At 39.1% G+C, this 25,396-nt stretch overlaps 1 protein-coding gene across 1 annotated transcript in view; it reads left to right on the top strand.

The window, feature by feature from the left end:
* The window catches only part of FRMPD2 (FERM and PDZ domain containing 2), a 45,451-nt gene that overhangs the window by 15,203 nt on the left and 4,852 nt on the right, over positions 1-25,396 (top strand). The window contains exons 8-28 of the mRNA XM_065639047.1: positions 574-724; positions 2,363-2,434; positions 3,102-3,276; positions 4,035-4,185; positions 4,282-4,420; positions 5,301-5,453; positions 7,695-7,880; positions 8,780-8,936; positions 11,525-11,732; positions 12,662-12,765; positions 13,783-13,881; positions 14,971-15,078; positions 15,208-15,324; positions 15,783-16,018; positions 16,593-16,697; positions 17,930-18,023; positions 18,520-18,605; positions 18,812-18,959; positions 19,986-20,200; positions 21,490-21,588; positions 22,772-23,136. Of these exons, the coding sequence (XP_065495119.1) occupies positions 574-724; positions 2,363-2,434; positions 3,102-3,276; positions 4,035-4,185; positions 4,282-4,420; positions 5,301-5,453; positions 7,695-7,880; positions 8,780-8,936; positions 11,525-11,732; positions 12,662-12,765; positions 13,783-13,881; positions 14,971-15,078; positions 15,208-15,324; positions 15,783-16,018; positions 16,593-16,697; positions 17,930-18,023; positions 18,520-18,605; positions 18,812-18,959; positions 19,986-20,200; positions 21,490-21,588; positions 22,772-23,136 (3,168 nt within the window). The remainder of the gene's footprint in view (positions 1-573; positions 725-2,362; positions 2,435-3,101; positions 3,277-4,034; positions 4,186-4,281; positions 4,421-5,300; positions 5,454-7,694; positions 7,881-8,779; positions 8,937-11,524; positions 11,733-12,661; positions 12,766-13,782; positions 13,882-14,970; positions 15,079-15,207; positions 15,325-15,782; positions 16,019-16,592; positions 16,698-17,929; positions 18,024-18,519; positions 18,606-18,811; positions 18,960-19,985; positions 20,201-21,489; positions 21,589-22,771; positions 23,137-25,396) is intronic.

The following is a 25,396-nucleotide window of genomic DNA, read 5'->3' as shown; positions in this document are numbered from 1 at the left end:
TCTGATCAGAGATTTCACACATCTTTCTCTTAATTACATTGAAAATTCCCTCAGTTCCCTGAGACATTAATTTATTCTAATGATTTTGTATTCAAATAATTTAGTTCCCATTCCTGGAAAATTCTGAATAATGTAACAACAAATGTTATGTTTTCTGAAGCTTTTTTGCTTCAGAAAATAAGAAATGAGGAATTGACTTCATCCTGTAGAATTCCCAGAAAGACATGAGGCTAAATTATTTGCCTGTTGGTTACACCAGATTTAAACTGGCTAGATCTGGTTCACCAAATGAGAAAAAAAGAAAAATAAAAGGAAAAAGGGAAAAGGAAAAGAAAAAAGACTGTTACTGAATTAAAGCATAGTTTAGTTTTATTTACAAAGAGTATCAGTAATATTATCCCTGTTAAATTATTTTTCTTTTTCTGTAAGGAAACATTTAACAGCTTATAACTGACATTGCCCTGGACTTCATAATATTCTGCCAGTCAACGTATCTTAAGCTCTTTGTCCTCAAGTGTGTGTTGTTTCGATTGCATGCTATTTATATTGCTCACTGTGACTTTTCCTTTGAAGGTCAGTCAGTGCAGTAGAAGAAATCCCTGGTGGAAATCAGAAGAACAGCAGACAGAACCTGCTAAGTTTAGGTTCCACCTTCTCCGTGTCTACAAAGGACTACACAGCAGCTGCTGCATCACAGAAATGTTTGTTCCACAGGAAGGAAAAGGTGACTAATGAAAAATGTATAAGCTGATTTCAAAATGTAAATATCACTGAAGAGAAACTGCTCATCCAGTTGTCTGCCAGTGATGTTCATATTAGCTACTGAATCACCTCATTAGATGAGTGTTCTGAATTGTTGGACTCCAAATTAGGTATGACCCAGTTGTGATAACTCAGAACTGCAGGCAGTGAAAGCTCTTGTCCATAAAGACTAAGCAAAACCCTATAATTGAACCCTCTCTGACCTACACATGATTTCTGCAAGCATCAAACACCATATGGACTCTTTTCATCAACCACCTTGACAGGAGCTTCAGAGCAGCAAAACCAGTTACAAAACCACTGAAGACAAACATTTGCTGGTCAATGGTGCTCAAAGAACTTAGTTTTGTTTTGCAGTGTATGCCTGGATGGAAAGCATAGGCTAGCAGTGAGTGTGCCAAACCAATAGTACCCCCAATGGTTTATTTCTAGTTGCCGACTTGTTGTAGGACTCTGTTAAATTGGAAGGATAATGTTTCTTTGGCAGTTGTTCCACAAAAATCCACAAATAACTGAATCACAGAAAACTCCACAATGCTGCTGTCCATGGAGCTTTCTGTTGTCGAAGTAGAAGGGACAAGTTTCAGGCTGATGAATCCTTCCACCTGCTCACCATTCACAAGTTCAAGACTGACCAGTGGCAGAACTATGATCAAGGGTTTCAGTTAGATACTTTGGAAAATTATTGGTTTATAGATAAATTTAGTTTTAAATCTTGTTAATATGGTTTTTGCTGGGATAATAATGGAGTTCCTCAGAAGGAGACCAGCAACTGTTACAACAGAGTGCTAGTCCCTCTCTTTATATGTGATACAAAGCTGCATTGTCTATTGGCAGGACAATACTAGTATTATGAAACAAACCATAAATTTTATCAAAAAAAAGCTAAATGAGTCAAGGTATTAAGTCATAGAGAATGGCTGGATGTGGCTGTCCACATCTTACCACTTGTAGATGTTTAGGTATTTCTGTCTGCTTCAAGGATCTAAAAGCATAGACTAATCTCAAAAAAAAAAAATCCCAATATGCAAAATTCCTTGAGGTAGATGCTCAGCAAGAAAAAAAAAGCATCTTCTGCTCTTAAAGTTTGCTGAAGTTAAAGCAAAAGAATACAATGTCTGCTAATAAAAAATTGTCAGTCAGCCTTCATTATGTGGAAGAAAGCAGCTCTGCATTTTACTCTGGTTCCCTATGGAGGCTAAGCTTATGAAATCACAGTGGTGTGTATGTATGTGTGTACACGTCTGTGACTGTCCTCCTAGTAACTTAGGAATCAAATGGGAAAAGGTCTCGGAGAAATTAAGTTCCTGAAATTGCCGTGAAAATAGGTGCCTTGCAAAATAAATGGATCTTGGTTAAGTGCCTTTACAGAAGAAAAGGCTTCAGCGTGAGCTTACCCCAAATCAGACCCCAGAGAGTCCACACAAGAGAGACCCCAAACAGAGAAAAATCTTCAGTCAGCATTTGCAAGTTATTAGACACTGACGTCAATTAGCTACAGCATACAGAGCAACAGAAATAGGTTACATTGGTACTAGTGTTTGGGATCTTCATTACATTAAGGAGATATTTATGAAACATCTAACTTACCTCCTTACAGTTTTCAGGTCCAGAATTTATTATTTTGTCTACTGAACCACCAGTGACCCTACAGCTGCCTGGATCAATTGTGGTAAGTATGAACATTAAGAATTTAGAACTAATCTAGTGACTTTTTAGTTGGGGCTCTCTCTAAGTTGCATCTGAGTCCCAACCCAGTATTCTTGCTATTACCTCCTCCCAGACTAACTCAGGGTTCCTGAAGAAGTATTAGGACTTGAAAGGAGGTCATTTAATTCTCAGTTCTATATAGCTATTTCTGCTGGTGTGAAAATAGCTTAATTTCTCAGCTAAAAATACTCACTTTAGCACAAGACTTCTGAGATGAAGATTATACACCAAATATGCAATGTGACATCTAGTGGCAATGTATTGGAATCCTCCAGTTTGCAGGCACATCCTCTGCCTTTCATTAAAGTAAGGTAAAAGGCTGACAGCACACAGCAGTAAAAATGAGGGCAAAGAAAATTTGGAATTACCCTAAAATCTAGAATAACCCTGGTGATTGTAGAGTCTGAATATGCTCGGCTGTTTTTTGGGGATTCTCTGAGTTTTTAAAAATTAGAAATGTTTGGGATATTAATTTATGAGAAAGAAGGCAGGGAATAGCCTAGTGTTATGGGCAATTCCATCAGGTTGTGTAAAGACAGGAGACTAGGGGGCCTCAGTAATAAAATGCTCTGGAACTTGCATTACTTGTACTTGCCACTCATTCTTCATTCTTTGTTACATGTTCGTAGACTAAAAAAGGGAAATCCTATTTGTCCCAAAGGGATCTCAATGTGATTCTGCTCAATGGGCAGTGCCTTGAGGTGCAATGTGACATCAAGTCCAAGGCAAGAGATGTTTTCAATACCGTGGTGGCATATGCAAACTTGGTGGAACATTTCTACTTTGGCTTGGCTTACCTGAAAGGTAATGACACAGCTAAGTACAGTCACAGTCCTCTTCCTCAGTGCCTCTATAGTCACCTTATTAATGAATTCTAGGAAGATCTTTTAAGATCTTCAGGTGAAAGCAGATCCAAAGCTTAAGCAAAAGTAAGGTATGTCAGTTTAAACTGTACTGCACTAATGTAAAGCATGTCTATCCTAGGACTGTGCACAGTCATACTGTTACTGGCTGATATTCCCATGCAGAAAAGGCTGCGTCCCGGTCTTACACTGGAATAATACTGAGCCATGTAGCCCCAGCAGAAGTTCCAGGAAGCACTGTACAGAGAAAGGCTGACTGTCTTTGGTCCTAGATATAAGTTGGAGTACAGGCTCAGCTACTTCATCTACAAGACCCACATCAAGACCCCTAGACCATTTCTGATGACAAACATGGCTGAGGCACTACACACCTTGTGTGTAGGGCATGAGGATTACAATGGGGTGCAGAACCTGAATGGTGAGCAGAATGCAAGCCCCATCAATTCTTGAGCGATTCTATAGATACTACAGCAATCCAGCGTCTAGCGACTGTAATCCTAAATTACACACTAAGTGTTATCTTAAGTTCTCCGTCAAAGAAGTAATAAATTAAGCCATGACACAGAAAAGTAAATCTCAACTGACATCAATGATCCATTTTATTTTTTATTGCTAGTGATGCACTGAATGAAGACAGGAGAACTTTGAGCTACTGAAGTGCTTCCAGACTTATCACAGAACCCAAAATTCTGATTTCAGGTAAAGAATTCTTCTTTTTGGATGAAGAGACCAAACTCTACAAAGTGGCACCAGATGGCTGGAATGACCAACCCAAGAAGAAAACCTCCATCATTAATTTCACACTCTTTCTAAGGATAAAATTCTTTGTCAACCAATTTAATGTTATCCAGTAAGTGCATGGTTCTGCTGATTGCAGGAAAACCAGTAGCATTTAGGGTGACTGTGCAAGGCTCCCTCTGTGTTCCTAAATGCTTTTGTGTTTCAGGCACAGCTTGACAAGGCATCAGTTTTACCTGCAGCTTCGTAAAGATATTTTGGAGGAGCGATTGTACTGCAATGATGAGACTGCCCTGAAACTCGGCGCTTTGGCTTTACAGGCAGAGCTTGGCAATTATGCTTCTGAGGTGTGGATAAATAATACAATATTTCTCAGACATCTCTCTCAACAGCTTTTGCAGCTTTTGTTTGTCACATAGAGTTTAAAGAAGAAATGTCAATAACACATAATTTCAGCTAAGTCCTTCAGTAATCACATTTCTGATTGAATGTAAAGAATTACAAAATTTTCCTGATTAAGGAACAGTAATGAGCCAGAAGAATTTGGCAGGAAATATGGCAAAATGATAAAAGACTCTTGGTCCTTCATAACTGATAACATAGCCCAGAAACTCCAGAAAATCTGTAGAAAATCCACAACATAGGCACATCTTGGATGTGCAGAGGGGCTTAAAGAGATTAGAAAACAAGGAAGAGAAAAATAAATAAACACTCCAGAATTCACAGCTCTTTTGTGTGTAGGCTCAGATCCACCAGCTGTAAAGACAAGAAGGTTGCTGATGGTATATCCGAACTAGTTATCCTAGTTTTGAAGTGTACAGAAAATAGCCATTTATGTTTGCTGTCATATCTTCAGTTATGTAAATCAGTGTAGCTCTATTAATTGAACTCTGAGTGGTCTGATCCATCTGGTCAGCATTGGGTCCCCCACTGTAGGTTGGGCTGATGCAGCTGGAACTGTCAGCTCTGAGTGCAAGACGGCAGGGGTGCCTGCAGGCCCAGCTCTTTTCTCCGCTTGGCACACCTGGCTGAGTACAGGTGCAAGAGACACATTTGCCTGTCAGGACACTACCTGCCGTTCCACATCTTCTTTTAGGAAATTACAACAGGGTGACTTCAGCATACATGTCACCCTGGAAAGGGAAATGCACCAAATAAGAAAAGTCGAGAAAGAACAAAAGGTTCTTCTCTCTCTCTCTTTTTTTTTTTTTTTCCCCCCTCCCAAAGATGCATGGAAAGAGCTATTTTCGTGTTGAAGACTACATTCCAGCAAGCCGAATAGAGAAAATGACCCTGGGGTATGTACAGCGAGAGCTTGCTAAATTACATCGTATGAATCGGTCCCTGTTTGAGGATGAAGCTGAACTAGAATTTTTAAAGGTAACTTGCTATTCTCCAAACATTATTTATTTATTTTGAGATAGAAAGCCCCTCTCCATTTACTATTGTCTATTATTTCCTTCTTGCCTGATACAGTGGATTTTAGATATGGTGAAAAAATTTAATTACTCTGCAAAAAACTCAGAACTTCATTCTGCTGGAAACACTGTCACTCTAAGTAACTTACATCATGTTTACATGTTAGGTTTCACTGATAGTTTATAAAGGACTAATGCACATTTCAGGGTATTTTCAATGTCCTAAGGATTGATGCGAATTTCCAGCATGTTACCAACATGTCTAGGTTCCAGATGATTATAAATGCACCTACTGAATGTATTAGAGGTTATTATAAAACATGGGAATAAGCACTTTCTTGACTTCTGAAACTACAGCAGCTGGTCATCTACTTTCTAAACATGTAGTGATTATTTGTTTTAAAATATCTGTGAACCCTGGAAGTGAAGAAGGAGTTATCTGAAGTATTTACTCACATGATTATTTCTGTAGGGCTCTAGAGTGTCACGATGATGTGGGATTTAACTCTGCCCTCCTCCCCCAAGATTCTCCTTTCCCCCCAAACTTCTGTGCTTTCCATCAAATGAAAAATATCAGGGATTATATAATGGATAAATATCAGTAGCCATTTTGATGCAGTGCCACATGCTTTTATTTATAGGATCATTTTCTTTCAGTTGCTGTTTAATTATGTTACTTTCTCATCTAACACTGTCAGTGGAATTGAAGAAATATATTGAAGCTTAGCCTTAATGACAGTTCCATCATGCGTGGCAAATCCAATGAAGAAAAGCAGCTTTGTTAGTATCTGTTTCAATGCATAAGTCTGTAGAAGGAGCCAATACATCATATAAAGTGAGAAAGATCCCATGGCAAGAACATGCAAATGCCAAATATGAAAGGGATTAAAAATTAAAACCCAAATTCAGCTAGTGATTATAGATGCCCCAGTTTTCAGGATGTGAACATTTGTGCTCTGGATACATTTGAAAAACAGATCTTCTTAAAGTGGGGGTTTTTTTTGGTCACTGAAAATCTCTATTCAGAGTTGAAAAGTCACTTGGGGATTCTACTTTAGCTTCCCAGGAAAACAAAAAAGTTTTAGAAAAAATTCATATTGATCTGCAGATCACAAAAGAGGACAGAAAACCCTCCTCATATTCCATAGTTCTGTAATGGGTTTGAGTCACACTTTAACATTTTGTGGCCAAGTGAATGAGGGGCAGAAAGACAAGCAACAACACCCAGAACCTCTGCGTGAGTTCCTCAGAGTATGCTCTGCACAGTTAGATGGCAGGGCAGAGGCTGGCTCCTCAGTCCCTTGAAGTATAATGCTACTTAACTTTCCAGCCTGCAATGGACACTGTGCAAGAAAGAAGCAACGCTGAAGATCTGTTACTATAAAGTCTGGTACTGAAGGGAATTCCGGGGCAGTGAAATTCCCTCAAAAATCACCACTGTATTTAGATAAGATACTTTGAGGTACAGTTTAGCAAACCCTGTAACTTACCATTCTTGGCAATGGAAATTTATAATGTCTGATTTTAAAATACTATAGCCATGAAAGAATAGGCATCTGTATCTGAGTGAGTTCGTTGCAGGCTGGGAGCTGTGATGTCACTGCAGTTAAGATGTGCAGCTGGGTCATCACTTTGTAGAAAGGAACTCACAGAAGCCCCTAAGAGTTTCAGAGTAGCCCTGGCACCAAAGTATTAGCAGTTTTACTATGATCATCATATTGCTGTACCTCAAGGTTTCTGGGTTTGCTCAGGGAAACAAAGACACAAGAAAGAAAATGGAAAGAAACAAGGTTTAACAGTAGTCAAGAAGCATTAATCCTTCATGGATTTCTTTTCAGAAATGCACGTAAGTGCCAAGCAACAGTAATGCTGAGGGCCTCAGTGCCACTGTAATGTTTAGATTATTGTGCAAGAAGGTACATAAACCTTCTACCTCTTCAAATGAAGTGTGTGATAAAGAGTTATTTCAATTTTACAAATGGAAAATGAATGTATGTAGCGGCTCTATGACGTACCAAAGTAAGGTTATGATTCTGTGAGGCAGTATTTATGAAAATTTGGTAAGGATTTTCAAAAGTTTCATGACAGAGTGAAAGAATATTCAATAAAGACACTCAAAACCGTTTCCTCTCCCATCTACCTACCTTTTCTTCCCATGCCTCTTTTTCAATAATGTGTGGTAAATACACTTTTTCTCTACAAGGTGACTCAGCAACTTCCTGAATATGGAGTGTTATTCTATCGTGTGTCCCAAGAGAAGAAAGGAACAGGAGGAGACATCATCCTGGGAATCTGTGCCAAAGGCATCATTGTGTATGAGGTCAAAAATCACACAAGAATTGCCAGTTTAAGATTCCAGTGGCGCGAAACAGAAAGAATTTCAGCTCATGTGAGTTGGAACCAAGTGAATATCTTCTCCACTCTACTATTACTTTATTCTCGTTCTGCCTGTCACTTTGATAAATTATTGCATTTAGATCTAGAATTAGACTTATTCTGTACAGGTAAGTCCTTTTTGAAAACAGTGGAAAAGCAAGGCTGGATCTGGATGTAGATACCAAGATACTCAGTTCTTAGGTTTAGTTCTGCGTTATTTTACCAAGGCTAGATTCAAATTACTGTAAAATGAATAATCTGGTGTTGATTTGACTATGTCAAACCTCTTTATGGCATATTCCGTATTACTTCCTCTCATCTTTACTTCTCTCTCTCTTTTTTTTTTTTTCCTTCCTACATCAGGTTATGGCATCATGTCTCCCTCTTCCCAGATCTCATCATTCCCATCCACATCTCTTAGTATATTGGTGTCTGTTAACAAAACTGTATTGGTGACAAGATTGTGACCCCTTCTAAATGGCATTCTGCCATGAGAGGTATATCAATCTATCACCATGAAGTTTAGATGTCATCCTGCATCACACAATTCCCAGCCTGTTTGATTTCACAAAATGGCCCTTCTGCTCTGTGAAGATATTGGCATTTTCACATTAAATTGGTTTAATAATTTTAAATATCTGTAGGTCCACATTTTTCCAATTCTATCTACTTGCTTTCAATGCAGTCAATGTCCAAAGGCTCTTGACTTTTGACATAGGGCAGTTATGATCCCAATGACAGACACCTCACTAACAACTGGTGAATTTAGAATAGGCATTTACTGCACCCACAAGGCATGCAGCCAGGCAGAAATACAACTGAACAAACCAACAAGACTATACAAATGCACTTTCAGTCCCTCCGTGTAATGACTGACATATGAAGCAACCGATGCCTTTCTTTTCCCTTTAGAGAAAAAAATTCATGATTGAAAGCAGCTTCAGTGGCAAGAAACACACCTTCATTACTGATACAGCAAAGACATGTAAATATCTACTGGATCTCTGCTCTGCCCAGCACAAATTCAATGCACAGATGAATTCTAGGCAACTTCGGCAAACTTCATCAGGTGAGGTATAAAAGCACTTGCATTATTCAGGACGAGGTCAGGTTTTAGGAAAGGTACATTCAGTGAAGCTGAGAATCAGAACCTGCCACATCAGTTTCACTGTGCTTCAGTTTCTCATTTGCAGACTGGAAAATAATGTCTCCTACTTCACTGGAAGTTAGAGGTGTGTAAGTCTAATTGAGCATGTGATGTGAGTGGGCACATGAAGGGGTGGAAAGGGGTTCCCCAATGATAATAACTATGTAGCTAAACTCAGATTAAAAAAAGAAAAAAAGAAAAAAAAAAAAGGCACAATTACACTTCCTTCAGGAAACCTGCTGAGAATTCTGAAGAAGTGTATCAGACTTACCCCAAATATAACCTGAGAAATATGACCTGTTCCACACAAAGAATAACTAAAGTAGCACCCAAATATGCTGGAGCTGAATTTAGTTAACTCGTTATCTTTCCATAAGACGGGTTCAACCTTACGGTTCAGTCCCAGGGCAAAACCACTGAACCAAAGGCACATCAGTCATACCCACTCCACTATGTAGCTGTTCGCTGCTCTTATCTTGGATTATGCCATGCCTGTGGAAGACATGACTAATACCTGCTTAGACTTTCCATAATTTCTGAGACAAGGTTCTGCTCAACCCAGGGCAGTTACATAGCACTTCTCATCCATGGTTCTCAGCATGCTCTGTAAAGGTGAGTGAGGATCATTATGGGGAAACTAATGCACATGAGAAATAACAGCCTAAGATGACAACTTTCATCACTCTTGACTTCAGTGGAGCAACATGAGTTTTCACCAGTGGAAGACTCCTCCACTGCCTTGAACAGAATCATGATCATTTGCAGCCACTGAGTATTTGACCCAGTGAGTCGGAACAGGAGAATCAAGTGTCATGCTTTATCTGCTGGGATACTCCTTTCTCTAGTAAAACTGTAGAAGTGCTGGCAAAAAATTTTTTAGTGGGAGGATATAATGGGACGATTGTATACTGCTTCTTTCCTACTAAAATTATTTCATGAAAAATGAAATTCCAGCTGCACAAATTTCTTACCATGGAAAAAGGTGCTTGGATGACATTTAGAAGTTCAAGGCACCTTTTGTTGCTTGGGCTCCTGTAACTTACTGGGACTGTGATTTGTAACATACAAATGAGAGCTGATAGTGAATTTTAAAGTTTCCTGTGTTACATTTGCTTGTGGTAACATATCTTAATAGAAATTCCTACATTCCATATATAAGAGAACAAAAAGACTGAGACCTAAGAAAATTATTACCCAAGTCCTGATTTCAAGTACCCCAAATCACTGAAACAAGCCAGACTTGCACAAGCCATGTGACTGCAGGTTCTGAGGCTTGTGTGTTTACTGTCCCAGAAAAATGGCTTTGTGAAGGCAATGACAAGCAGTAGTTCAAAATGCTGCCTCTGTCACCAGAGTGAGGCTGTAAGAGATTACAAATTTCTTTCTGCACAAGGGTAACTCTTGCTTCTGCTGCACTGTTCAGATGTATAAGTCACCATCTCTTCAAAACTTGCTTGTAACCCCCTACTTTGAAATCACCATGGAAACTCTCAGATTGCACTAATACTGTGGACAGTTAAGCCTTCTGATGCCTTAACAAATAATCCTGATCAAAGTAAGTGAGGAAAGATGGAGCCTAGGTTTAATGCTGCAGAGTAGTGTTCTAGAAAGTTGCAGTCAGGTTAATATTTTTTAGGAAAAATGTACAGGAGGTCAGCTGGCACATACAAGCAGAATTAAAACCCATGTTTGTGTTAGCCTGTACCAAGCAGGGCTCTTGTTTTACTTTCTGGTGTGTCTCCAATTGTCTGCTGTCTCTCTCTCCTTCAAATCCCTTCTCCAGCCCACCAGTTGAGAACCTAAATAGAAATTAACAATGCCTCCTCCAGCAGTATCTTGTTCCAGAGAAATAAAATCTTTTGAGAGGATAAATTGGTATATAGCAGAGCCCAGACCTCATTAAGCAAGTAGTAGATTTCAAAGAGGTGGAAAATTGGCTAGCAAGTATTGCCACCGAGATGGCCCCCTACTCAACTTCACTTGTGAAAATTACTCAGAGAGAACAGCCAGCTCCTTGGCCCCTCTCTGAACTTAAGAGGGCACTATGTGTTAGTAGACCTCCAGTCTTCTCAGATATACGTGTATTGGAGCTATGGGCATGTGAAGGATGGGAAACTAACAACCTGGCAGACAGATATTTCTCTGACAGACAGATATTTCTCATAAACTGAACATTTACAAAATATACTTTACAGAGATATTCAGGTTTAAATTATACAGGGTTGTACATCTCTTCCATCTTTGCAGAAAGTGAATTTGCGATATAATTCATAGAAATGAAATCTAAAAACAGCATGTATTTTCTATGAAAGAAGTGGATTTGAAACCCTTTCTGCTCATTCCAAGGCCTAGATATCCTCAAGGATACTATGACAAATATAACTGTAATGTCAATCTTTTTTGCTGACATGTTCAGAAAGTCAGAAAGAAAGCGCCTTCGAGCTTAAAAAGGTGGGATAATAGATGTGGATTTATCTTTCCTTCCTCCCCCTCTCTCCTTTCTTATTCAGAGGAAAGTAAATTTGTGGAAATAGACAAATCAAATTCTGCATATGCAGCTCAGCATGAACACCTTGCCTTGATTCAGAGACTGTCTCGTTCGGAGAATGTGCTCTATGGAGCAAACCTGGAAAACCTTTCTGCTGGGATGATGAGCAAATCTTGTGACAACCTCAGTGTGGAAACCAACAAGACTAGAGACAAAAGCAATCTTGGCAGGTAGGTTGGCTTTTCCTCTAAACATTTGTAAGAATACTCAGTCATAGACTACATCATTGCAAACTTCTATGGCAAACTGTGAGGCAGACTTTTTTTTTTTTTCAGTCTTTATTGTGGTTACACCAAAAGGCACCATCAGGCCTGGGACTTCATGACCAGCAGCAAAGCAAACACAGACAGGAAGCTAACAGTCTAACAGATAAGAACTGGAAAATGAGTGACATTTAAATTTGTATGAGACTCAGGAATGAAGCTCTTACTGGGTTATGGAGAAGGATAAAAAGAAAGGAGAATAAAAGTAAAATCTTTAAGGACTGTATATCTTCTCTGGAAATGGCAGTATGTGAACTGCATGCACAGCGGAATCTGGGTTTGAACAGGCCTTACCTAATTGATTCCTCCATGTCTAAAGGTGCAAATCGTAGAGAACAGTGTAAGAACTTCTCCCTTTACATTTGCATTGGTATATTCACCAGTGTAGGCGGTTACTATAGCTGCACACAGTCTCGAGGTCTTTGAGAATTCTAGTGCCTTTTAGAATACGAAGTTAGAATAGCGCCAAGAAGAACAGGAACTACCAGGAAAACTTTCAGATGTGGTTTTGTCTAAATGGACAGCAGGGCTAAATGAATCATGCTGAGGCTATGCTGTGTTTTCCTGATGCCTGCACTCAGCTCAGAGAAAAACACAGAGGGAAATCAGTCGTGATGTGAGTGATCTAATGACTGCTGTTATTTGGAAGCAAATGCTGGCAAGAATAAACCACCTTTCCCCTACAATGAAATGTGGCCCAGAAATCAGAATAGCTGTTGAAAGGCTATAAACACGTGTTTTCCCAACTTGTCTCTGACAGATTGATGACAGTGAAGAGTACTAAACACCATTGCTGATTTGTTATTGTAATGCAGTCTTCGTTTCCTGCTGTGCAGGTCCACATCAGGGCTATCTCAGTCAGAAATGCACATCGATTTGAATGGAAAGCAAAGGAGTTATGACTACCTCTCTATTCATTCAACTCAGAACACAATCAGTGGTGAGTATAATAATCATAGAGACAGTACCCTTTTATATGTAGTGTTTCAATTGCAGGAGACCAAAATGTATTCTACTTACAGATTAAATAATATTCTTTTGCACTTATAGTTCTGGGAATTAACCCAGAGTTTAACAAGACAAGCTGTTTTCTTCCCTTTCACTCCTGCTTTCCATCAGGATCAGTGGTAAGGGACTTCATGATAAAATTATTCAATCAATGGTGCCTAATGCTATTCAGAGACGTAGTTCAGTACACCAGGGACTCTTGCATGGGGCAATATCCCTGTGCTCAGAGATCATAATTTGGTTTGCAATTGAGATCTACAACTCAATAAATAATGCATGAGACAACATAGGCTCCAGGTCCTTCCTCTGTTCTTGCATTTGCATGACACTAATTGGAATAAGAACTGGACACCTAATTTTCTAACAGAAGCCATATTGCGTGCACACAGTGAGCAGATCTCTGGAAAATAAAGCTATGATTATTTGGTTAGTCCATTTTAAAATTTGAACTGTACTTTAAACACACTGTGGCAATTAAACAATGTTAAGTGAAGTTAACACTACAAAAGTCATGATCACCAATCAGTGCTGATTGGAGTGCACCTACAGAGCCAAAAGGACCCATAGGGCCAAAGGCTAGAGTTTCCAAAGGAACCCATAGGAGATTTTATGTCCAGGTGACCCTCATGTTCAATGAGAACTACAAGCCTGACTCCTTAGATATCCTAATCTTAACAAAAATGTTGAAGATAAATGCATGCTCTCCCAGAAAGGAATATTATAGGAAGAGCTTACACAGCTACTATACACATACTTTTCTAAAGAAGGCAAATTTCCAAACACTTGTTTGACCTTCCTTCCTGAATTATATCAATTCAGAAGTAACAATAATGTTGAAAACAAGGACAAAACATATTTTTAATTTTTGAAGCCTCAGTGTTTCACACTGTATGAATCTACTGTCTCCTTGCATTAATCTGCATTTATTCTAGCTGTTTTGTTTCTGCAGCACCTGGATCACCAGCCATCCAAAAGGAAGTTTTGCTAAGTGGTCTAGAAAGAGAAATCATTTGTGTCAGACTAAAACGTGACCCTAAGAATGGATTTGGTAAGTAAGGAACATGAATGTTATGATTGTTACTGAGACTGTCAGATCCTGCTGCTAACCCCGATACTTGCTGACTCAAGCTGAGCAAGATTATAACCTTCTTCACCTCATTCTTCTTATAGAATAAGACTACCAACTTTGTAAAGGACTTAGAGGACTGAAGAGACCTAAGCACATACATCAAGACCACAGTTTTTTCAGAGGATTAACTAAGGCTACAGAGGTCAAGGGGACCAAGTGCTAAGAGTAGAAGGAACAAAAGTCTAGTTTTGTACCTGAAATGCATGCAGAGTGATTTTATTTATTTTAGACCTTACACAGGGGAGATGATGTTGTTCAAAGCTTTCAGGTTTTGCCTGTGGGGGTGCAAAATGTGTACACGAGCTTAACACTAATGTTTCCTGATTTTTGGATTCTTGTTTGGATAATATTCTTGTTATATAATACACTATCAAACTGTATCCTGTTCTTGTGGATGAGTTCAGAGGACCACCTGACTTCACAACTGACTATTAATAAAATCAAATCAAATTTCTAAATGGTGCAGGTCTCTGCGGAATATCCTGATCCCAAAGCCAAATATTCTACCAGTGAGAAGAACATATTCTGCAGCAGGCAGAGTATTCTGAGCTAGGACAGTGAAACTGAACTACTTGAAAATAGATTTACTTTTCTTATATATCTCTTACATATCCATTAGAAGTTTACATGGCCTAGACTACATACGTAGAACAATGCTTGAATTTATCTAATGAGCTTTTATACTGTTTTCCTACTACTGATGTTAAATACTAAGGTCCACAAAGTTTATGACTCTTGTAAAAAAGTAGTTGGAATCTTTTAAAGTCCCAAGGCAGCAAAATATTCTTACTGAGAAATTGTATTTAAACAGCCACCAAAGTCACCAGCACACTTTACTTATAATGTGAGTTCAAAGCTCTCCCAAGCAAGACCTTGATGCCATGTAAATCAGAGCTCCCCATTCTCCATACCATGTATAAAACTTATGCTGTAAGTCTTTTGTGCTCCTAAGGTTCACCTTTTCTAATACTGCCAGTGTCTCTGCATTCTCTTATCTCACTTTTGCAGGTTTTGTAATTATTGGAGGAGAAAATGTAGGAAAATTAGACCTCGGTATCTTTATCGCTTCAATTATCCCTGGGGGACCTGCAGACAGAGCTGGAAATATCAAACCAGGTCATTGTCCTTACTTTTTAATTAGAACTAAAATGCATTTATGGTTTAAAGTTAGCCACTCTGGATTTATTTCCTTATATAGATGTGCTTTTTCTTGGGTTTATATTTTTCTTTTTTTTTTTTTTGAAGGAGGACGACTCATCTCAGTGAATAATATTAGTCTTGAGGGTGTTTCGTTTAATACTGCAGTTAAAATCATACAGAATTCTCCCGATGAAGTGGAGCTCATCATATCTCAACCCAAAGGTATAAAGGCAAATGCCTTTGCTGGCTATGGAATGCTAATAGTTAGCTCAGGACACTAGTATTTATTAGGCACTCGGATGCAGTAGTACTCTCTTGCTACTCAGTGCCAGTTATAATAACCATAGGCTAGCAGTGAAGATAGTCAACTTCTAGTAGGTATCATGTGATCTCTATTCTACAAGCAGTGTGAAAAAATCTATTATGGGCTGCATTGCTGAATACCAAGAGAATTTTGGCATTTCTTTCTTTGAGAGTCATAGTCCTCTGCAGTGCTGAAGTAGATACATCTCTCCACACTTATTATAGCTTCACTCCATTTTACAATGACTGACTCATTTTATAGATCTGATTTCACAACCTGTTGATGTGTCCTCCTGTGCTGAGGTATAATAATATTTGCTTTCAAGTTTACTTACTGTTTGCATTCAACAATGTTTTATTTTGACATGACTTTACAGACATGTATGAAGATGGATTAAATGAAGAAAAGAATCTATCAAGAGGAAACAGCACTAGTGGATCTGAAATCTCTTGTGTAGACAGTGGGAGAAAAAAGATTCAGGACTGTCATACAGCTCTTCCCAAAGAACAAGACATGAATACAGATGAACTTGAGAAGGCTCTTTCCCAGAACTTAGCACCAAAATTGGGCCCTAGGATTCCAGTTCCTTCAGCTGATAGCCTGGATGTGGAGGTAACTAAGATTTTGATGCTGTTCAGCAACATCATGGCCAGCATGTGTCTTAAGAACATGCCAGCTATATTAAAAGTGGAAAGTAAACGAGAAATTTTAAAAATTAGGAAAGGAGAAAGAAAACCTTGGAAGATGTTGCTTGTTAAATTACATTGTAAATGTCAACATAATTGACATGTCTAGAACATGAGAAAAAACAAGGAAACTGTTCCACAAAATGTTATTAAAAATTCTCCTCCTTTTTCCAATGGAGGTACAAAATTTTGATTATTTTCTTTCAATCTCTTAAGTTTTCAACCAGACACAGAACAGCAACGTTTTATGTCTAATTTCCTACTATTAGAGAGCCTCCCTATCTATACTCAGCTAATGCACATCTAGACAGATTACATTTTAAGTAACATTAGCGTAAGCCTGAAATAACGTTAAGGATATACGTGGTACCCATCCGGGCTTACAATGACAGCAGGCTCAAACCTTCTATATCTTCTGGAAACTCTCTCATTTTTCTTCCTTTTCCCCTCTTTATTATTGAGATGCTGTGGTCTCATTAGTGTTTATATTTTTGAGACAGGAAACTGATTCTTCGCACTTACCATCTTCATCTGAAACCAACTCAAAGGAAATCTATACTGTGGAGCTTGTTAAAGAAGACGGGACTTTTGGAATCAGTGTGACTGCAAGTGTTACTGTTAATCTTCCAGTGTGTCTGTAAACTGTTACATGACCAAGAAACACTTACAGAAGTGTATTTCTGTGGAACAAAGATTAAAAAATAGGCTGATAACAAAAACTGTTAGCATGGCCCATTTCAAACCTAACTGTCTGATTGTTTGACAGAGAAAGCATAAAGTACTGGCTCTGCCCATTCCCCCTTTCTTGCCCACAGAATCTATGAAAGAAGCACATGACAGCACCAGCTCTTTTCATCCTTACTCAGCCTGAGAACAAAACCTACCACTGAACGTGGAGTTTGGTCAGGGAGGTATATAGCCAGAGCCTCTAGAAAATGCAGTGATGCAAAGAATTCTCCAAGTCACGACTGGTTTTGTTGCTCTCCTCGAGCTCCTGAAACTCAAAAGCTGTGTCTGTACAAACAAATTGCACAGGACCACGAAGTGGGCTGAAGCAGTGGCCCACAGACAGCCCCTGATGTGGCTTTGGCTTGTGCCTCAAGAGGCAGTGTAACAGAAGCCACATCATGCTGAAGGGCTGAAAGGAAATGCAGTTCTCCATATGCTTAGAGGACCAGAGAAGGCAGCAGTGAAAACTGTCTGCCCCATTTGAATAATAATACCTTACCCTGGCTATCATAGTTGTATTTACCCCTCCAGGCTGAGATGTCTTTACAGTCCTTGCTGAAATGGAGTGGGAAGCAACAGCCATTTCATTGCTTGCAAAAGAATTTGAGGGCTGCTTTTTCATCTGAATTTGGCCAGGGGATGTAGCTGGGCAGAACATGATTCTTAGGTTAATCTGGAATTTCTCTGAGCTGTAGGATTTCAAGTGGCTGCAAAAGTTCGGGTCCATGCGTTATATATTTTCTGAAAGGTTAATAGTTGCTGAATGGATATTGTATAGTTTAGAAGCTGGGATAAAGACTGACTGAAAGATACAACCCAATCTTTATGTTAGCATAGGGAAAAAATTATGAACATTTAGTAAATGTTTTTATATAGCCATGTAGAAATGCATTGCATTTTCCTGAGAAAATAAAATAAGATTACAGCCTAGGGAAGTATACTACAACTAGATGGGACTTTGGAGTAACACCCCCCCCTGCCCTTTATTTAAAAAAAAATGTGATTCATGAAGCAGTTGCTTTGCAATGCATGTGTAAAATGCTTTGATTTTTATTACAGGAAGAACACGTGAAGACTCCACTCTAATCTGTGGCCATATGTTTTGCAGGGCGGAATTAACACTAGTGTGCGTAACGGTGGGATATACGTGAAGTCAATTATTCCCAGGGGACCTGCAGATAATGACGGACAAATAAAGATAGGTAATGTGTCTGACAATAAAACTTTGGGCTGCAGAACTCAGTTTTTTGTATGGAATGCTTGCCACAGAGACAATGAATCACATTGGGGATCGGAGGTCACACAACCTTGAAACGTAATATGCTGTCCATCATTCCTCAACCTGTCCCTGTGCTGCCTGTAGAGATCCCACTGAAAAAACAAGAGCTTCATACAAACATTGTACAGTTAATCTCTGTAGCTGCACATCAGGCTAGTGACTGACATCTATGGTCAGTGTTGCTGTGATAACCAGATGCTATCACTGCATTTATTTTTGGAATACCTTGGTATGTTTTAAGTGCTAGTTATAGAATGCTGTGTAACTAGCAGTATTACTTTCATACAAGGTAACATAATTTGACATATGTAAGCAGGAAGATCTATTGCAATGTGGGTAGCCTCAAGGTTTACATCCATTGAACCTGAACATCAGAACGACTTGACCATTTTTTGTTTGCTTGTATTCTTTTGCCTCAGGTGATCGTCTGTTGGAAGTAGATGGCATCAGCCTCTGTGGTATCACCCACAAACAGGCCGTGGAACACCTTAAGAAGTCTGGCCAGGTTTGTACAACAGCAGAGCTCAATAAGATAGCCAGCAGAATAAACTGCACTTAGTATGAAGCACAGTAGCAAAGCTGGGTCAAAAGAGACTTCTCCCCCTCACCCAACGTCATTCTCCTAAAAAAGAAAAGTAAAAAGACATAGGGCTCAGTGTGATAGGGCTCAGTGTGTACTGTGTAACTGGAACCTGTTCATCATTGTTGTAGATTGCCAAGCTGGTTCTAGAAAGGGGAAACTACCAATTGCCAGAGCCATGCCTGACTGCTAGTGACAGAAAGGAGGACCAATGTGCAGTTGTTTCTGTGGCAACATCCTTCACAGATGGCACCAAGGACTACTGCTTTTTGACAGATGGTGAGAGATAAAAAAGGAGCTCAGGGTGACTTCTTATAATGTGCAAGAAAAGAATGAATGAAAATAGTTCTATGAAATTTCTGTGGTTGGAAGGAAAACTGCATACTGAATAAAAATATAATATGCAATATTAATGGCATTATCAAAAATTGATTTTGAGAAAAATATTTCTGATGTAGTCAGAGTTGCTAGATATAGCTGAGTTTATCCTTGGCATAAGTACTGTATCTCTCAGCCTTCACAAGGTGGGGCTGGCAGGGGATGTCCCTGTCTGTACTCTAGAGCACTCTTAGGCAGGAAGCAGCCGTGTTGATGTTGCCAGTTTGTCACCTAAGGAGAGCACCACCGGCACAGCTGCTGTTACTGCATCAGTGATGAAGCTGGGGTGAACTGCTGCCCCAGGGCCAGGACTGTCACCTGCCATCACTTCATTTCTTAAAAGCAGAGGATTCAGAGATCACTTTCACTGAACTCAGCCAACAAATAAATGCTGTATCTTTTACTGTAAGGCTGTCTCATAAACACTAAGTCTGAACCATGCTTTCCCATGGGGCAGTTGCACCTCTACATTGTCCCTAGCAGAATGGGGTTCAGCTGCAAACATGGTGTTTCAGAAGGGGCCGGTCTCTTGTTCTTGTCTGAAAAGAGTGGTAGCTTGAATTCCAGCTTATGCTGGTCAGCGCAGCTACAGAGTAATAAGATTTACCCAACACTTACAGAAGAATGTCAGAAGAGAACAGCATTTGAACCTTTTGAAGTTGGTACAAAATGCTTCTTCCTTTATGGGCTCATACTAGATGGCATAAAGTCTGTGCATACACTGTGGCATAGAATCCAGTTCTCCCCATTCTGCCTATGGGATTTTAAGTTACAGGAACTTCAGACCCTTCTTTTGACCTTAGTATCAGTAGATCTACCTCTGCAGCACACAGGGAAAAGGTCTGCTGAGCTTATAATTTACATCACCTTCTTAGGAGGTATATGTGCCACAGCTACCTTTCTTTTCCCAATCCTTGCTTTGAACAGATAATATATTTGAAGTCAAATTGACAAAGAATTCTGGAGGTCTCGGCTTTAGTGTACTGCAAATGGAAGGAGATGCTCATGAACACCTTGGAGGAGATATTGTCAGGATCAAAAGACTGTTTCCAGGGCAGCCAGCTGAAGAGAATGGTGGAATTGAAGTCGGAGACATCATTTTAGCTGTGAATGGGAAACCTATTCAAGGACTCTTGTATCAGGTACCAGACAGCACTATCACTGGGACTCTGGATGGGTAACGTTAATAAAGACAATGGGATGAAACTGCATTTAAACTTAATTATCACTAGAGGAGGGTAGAATTTGCATACGATTAATCTGATTTCTATGTAGGATTCTTCTCTAGAATTCTTATTGAGAATTTCCTTTCTAACAGAATTCACACAGAGAATTTTTTCTGCTATTTAACCTATAACTTTCTACTATTGATGCTCAAAGTCTGCTGTTAGATGAACACCAGTTGTTATTTAGTTGGAGTCTTTGTTCCTGTTATGCATAATTGGAATATTTTTTTTCCCTGTGGTCATTTGTGCTTTGTAATATCATGCTGGATACCATAGCTCAGCTTCAAATCTCTACCAGGTGAGGTAAATCCTGTGTAATTTTTTTACCTGAAATGAGAAATTCTATATTTGCACGCAGAAATTAAATGGTAAAAAAGGACTACACGTGGATTTATTTTTTTACATTGTAATTTTTTCACTTTATGAAAAATCCCTGAGTTTTGTATATGAATATGCACTGAATAGATAAGATTGTAACAAACAGAAATGATTAAATTATGCAATTTGTCCACTGACAGGTCACTCATGTCATTGAATAACTAGGGCAAAAGACAAGGTGCTGTATCTCCTAGATGCCTTGGCACGGTGCTGTAATTGCACCCTTTCCCCCCCCGCCCCCACTGACCTGGACTCTGTCCTTTTCCAGCACTGTCTTGCTCTGTAATGTACAGCCTTTTTACTCAGTTTTTGCAGGGGTGTCACAGCATGTTTTAGCCTACAGAATTTTTTTTCCTCTAGATTAAGTATTTCATCTCCCACTATAGCTGAAAGCTGCATGCCACTGAACAGATGTTAAGTCAAGGAGGGGCTTTGAGGAAGTCTGCCTTTGGTTATGTCAATATGACAGTCTGTGGAGCTATGCTGATGTAATTGACTGAAGACCTGTCCCTGCCATATGCAGTTCGATTGCATTTGTCTGAAAATTCTGTTTTCTTCACAAAAAGTATTATTTTAAAACTATGTGTCTGTTAGTAGAACAAGACTCTGTAAACAGAACTGACTGTTTTAGATACACATTCACATAAAAACTGTGGTCCACTTATATGACAACCATGCAGTAGTGACTTTTGGCCCCCAGACACTTCTGAGAGGCAGTACTAGGAATTAGGCATTCACAATAAAAATTGTCTCCATCCCAGCTAGTAAAATAACATGTACTATAGACTGTGTTCCATAATAAACCTAATTTCCTTCTTCCTGCTTAGGATGTCCTGCACTTGTTGCGAGGATCTCCTCCAGAAGTCACACTACTACTTTGCAGACCACCAAAAGGTGTTCTACCAGAAATAGAGCAGAGTGCCCTGGTAAGGCAAAGCTTCTGGAAGTAAACAAGCTTCTATAAACCTAGAAAAACACTACTAGATTTTCTATATAGTCTTGAACAAGGCAACCTTCCCTTTTCTCCAAGGCCCTCTATTCCATTTATTTCCCACCCCAGCTTCAACTCAAGCTCTAGAGTTCAACTGATTATTCCTTAGCAACCAAAATAATTGGAATCTGAAAAATGTAAAACATGTTTATCCCAGTACAACAACTTTTGAAATGCAGTATTGTCATTGGAGTGAAACAGCACGTACCCAAGTGGATCTTCTAGTGATGCTTCTAAAAATGCTCTCCTAGATCATCAGCCAGAAACTGCAGATATTCTCAACTGCAGCTATTATAACTCCTGGGTTTAAGGTGGCTATATTAGTCCCCAAAATGAGAGGAAAATATATAACTTTTCCTATCCAGGCTAGTGCTTTATTAACTCTAATAAATGAAATAATGGTTTCAACTGGTTATTGAACTTCTTATTGACAGTGAGCAGAATCTACAGGGGAAAAAGAGGAGAAAAAAAAATTCAAACATTGGAGACCACAGAGACTAAACCAGTGCCATTAGGTGTGCTAGCATTATTGTTCCTCCTTCTTGAACACAAATCACAGACACATACACAAGTATTCTGATAATGAACATGCATTTGCATCACTCTTGCTCCATGCAGAATATGCCACTCATGGTTCCTGTCCCACAAGGGTTTATAACTGTTGTCCATGGGCAGACAGAAATGACTGCAGGACCATCTCCAGATAACAAACTGGCTCCCATTACTCTCCTAAAATGTACCCTTGGCTGATTTCTATGGTTAGTCACACAGGAGTCAAATTTGGAAGCCAGCTCTACACAATGAAGAGAATATAGACACAAAGTTGAGGCATGATATGAAAATAATTAAACATCAGCCACCTTTAGCAAAGAATTAATTGGAAAAGTGAACTTGTGTAGTAGTTTCCTGTCTGGAAATCCTGAAGAATGTGAAAGATGAGCATAAAGACAAAGCAGTTATTTAGTGAGATTACCTCCCTCTTATTTTTTTTCCCCTGCCTTCTAGCTACCATTTGATATTTTTCACATTCAGATGCTTGTTCAAACTATTTTATTCTTAAAGGAAAGAAGATGGGAGATAAAAAAAGGGTTACACTAAACTTTCTGTTATTTTGATAGACTCCAGCACCATCTCCAATTAAGGAGTTTGTGGCAGAAATGCCAGGCAGTACAGAGGTAGGAAATAGTATGGACCAGTCTACCAGTGATGGAGGTAGCACCTCCCCAGACCTCGAAGACTGCCTGGATTCTCCAGTGGCAGCAGATTTCAGTGAGCCTCCTGAAGAGGACAGCTCAGCTTATGAAGAGCAGGATGCTGAGTTTCAAGAGAAGTCCTTACAGAAATTTATGACTACCAGGGAAAGTTTCTACAAGCATCTTTGGAAATTTCATCAAGAAGCTGCCAGTTCTGAAGTCTTACACTCCCTAGAAGAAGAAGTGAAGCAGAACTGCTACTCACCATGTGAATTTGGATGGGCCAAACGGTAAGAAATTACAAAATCTACTCTGCAGCTTTTCCTTCAGTTCTTAGAATTCTAAAAGTGAATTGCTTAGGTTTAAGTACAGGACTATCTTCTTCAATCGCTGCTGATTACTGAAGATTTTGCTTTGCCATCTTATTGTGACTATCCTAATCTGCTCTATTTATTATCATCTTCTTAGAATTTTGCATAAGTCTGCATTGCAAGACAGTTGTATGAGTGCTGCACTACTGTAATCATTTATGCTGTTCAGCCAAAGCTGGCTGCTGTTTGAAATCAGTGGAAAGACTTATTGACTTAAATAGGAACGAAAGGCTTTCTTATTTATTATATGCTCTGTTAATTCCAATTTTCTCAGAGCTGACTTCAATAGGCATCAAAAATTTCTTTCTTATTGTATAATCTTTTAATTTCAAATTTTTTCAGAGCAAATAAAAAAAACTCAGAAGACAAACTGTGACCCAGGAGAAAAAAAAAAAGTTATTTTCCAGTCTTCAGAAGCCAATAGAAGCCCCAAGGCAGACAAGTTGTACAATAAAATGCAGTGAAATGGACGCAGCCTCCCTTTACACTCTTTTGGATATACCAAACACTGGCACACAGAAGACAATCCATTCCACTTTAAAAATCTTGCCCAGTGCAAAAGAATATAAATTATCAGAACAGAAAGGACTGATGGAAAGACAAATTAAAGGTCTTGCAGAGACCTTTAACTTACAACTTTAGTAATTTTATCTGGAAACTAATTTCTATTTTTCCATACAGTCACTTGAAATCCTTTTGTTACTCTTGACATCCATCAAGCACAGAAGCAGACAGTCAGAGATTTCAGTCTCTGAGGAGTCACGGCACCAGCTGACTGAAAGTCAAGTGGGGCCATAGTAGGAATTTGTACTTGTAGCTATTCTCTCTTGAGAGGAGAATCTTCACTCACATTCCTGAGTGAAACTTCAGCTTACATATATGCTTCTCTACTGCTGCGAATAAAAGCAGCAGATACATGTCTGCAGCAAACATACTTGCCAAGAGATACAGTTTAAACAAAACTAAGTTTCTTGTGGGAAAATATGAATTCCAAAAAAAGTTTTGGGTTCTTCCTCATAAAGAAGTTCTGAAGTAAATGTTTTTGTTTGGTGCATTCTTGATATAATTTAGTTTCAGCTTTTGCATTTTCAAAAGGCAGCCAGAGCAGTTTAAGGCGGTATGCATTTTGAACAATATTTTAAATGTCATCTCAGTTTAAATAATCCTTCCATCTAAAAACATATAAAGAAACCCAGAAGGACATAAGCGTTAATGAAGAAATTTATTTTCTTCAGATTGCTCAAAACTTCTTATGCAGGAATCTTCTGATATGAATTTTAAAAGTTCCCTGCTCAGGGTTTCACATGGAAAATTTCTTTCATTCTTCTTCTCATTGCTACCAATAAGAATCTTTAAAAAAGCTGCTTTGAAAAACTGTAACCCATAGCTTTCCCCTGTGAAGTCCAGGTGTAGGGTTCAAGAGACTCCAAAAGAAAGTTGAGCATGTCGGTGGAGCTCATATATGGGCATGCAGGACCAAGACTCATGTTATTTTCCATGGTGATGCAGAGATGCGTAGAAGCTGTGCTATGATTAAGCCACTGCTGGCTCATTGCCTTGAGCTTGTTTAGCTCTGCCAAACACCTTTCATACGCCTTGAAGGTCAGTCAGCACTCCACTAGCATGTGACAGCTTCTATGACACCCATATTGAGCAACATCCATTGAACTTGCTCTTTCCTGTCTCCAAAAGAAAGGAGCAGAGTGCATTTGCCATTATCCTTAAACATTGCTTTTAATTGCCCCAGTCTTCTTCCACAATATTGTAAGTAACTGTTGTCCAGCTATTAAAGCACAAACTGTCAGCCTTACTGTCAGCTTTGCTGTGCTACTGGAGATGGCCAACTTCTTTACTCTCTGCACAGATATAAGCTGGCAGACTGCAATGCTTCCCTCACTGAGGGCACATGACATGAGCCTATGTTTTCCTTATTTTGGTCAGTATTTCAAAAACACTAGCCATATCCAGACAAAATGCCCATTTTGCTACTTTGTTTTATATTTTCCTTCTGACTATAGACAACTTTTGAAACAAGAGCACAACAATGAGGATCTTCTATGATTTCATACAAGACACCCAATTTATGTTCCTTTTGGTTGTATATATTTGTTTGGGAGACGGCACATAGTGAAAGATCCGAGGCAAATGTTACATATGAAATGACAGGGCATCATTGCTC

The sequence above is a fragment of the Caloenas nicobarica genome, chromosome 7 (genome assembly GCF_036013445.1).
Source record: "Caloenas nicobarica isolate bCalNic1 chromosome 7, bCalNic1.hap1, whole genome shotgun sequence".
NCBI classification, from domain to species: domain Eukaryota; kingdom Metazoa; phylum Chordata; class Aves; order Columbiformes; family Columbidae; genus Caloenas; species Caloenas nicobarica.
Note: the sequence above shows the minus strand (reverse complement) of the source record. Positions and strands in the feature narration are given on the sequence as shown.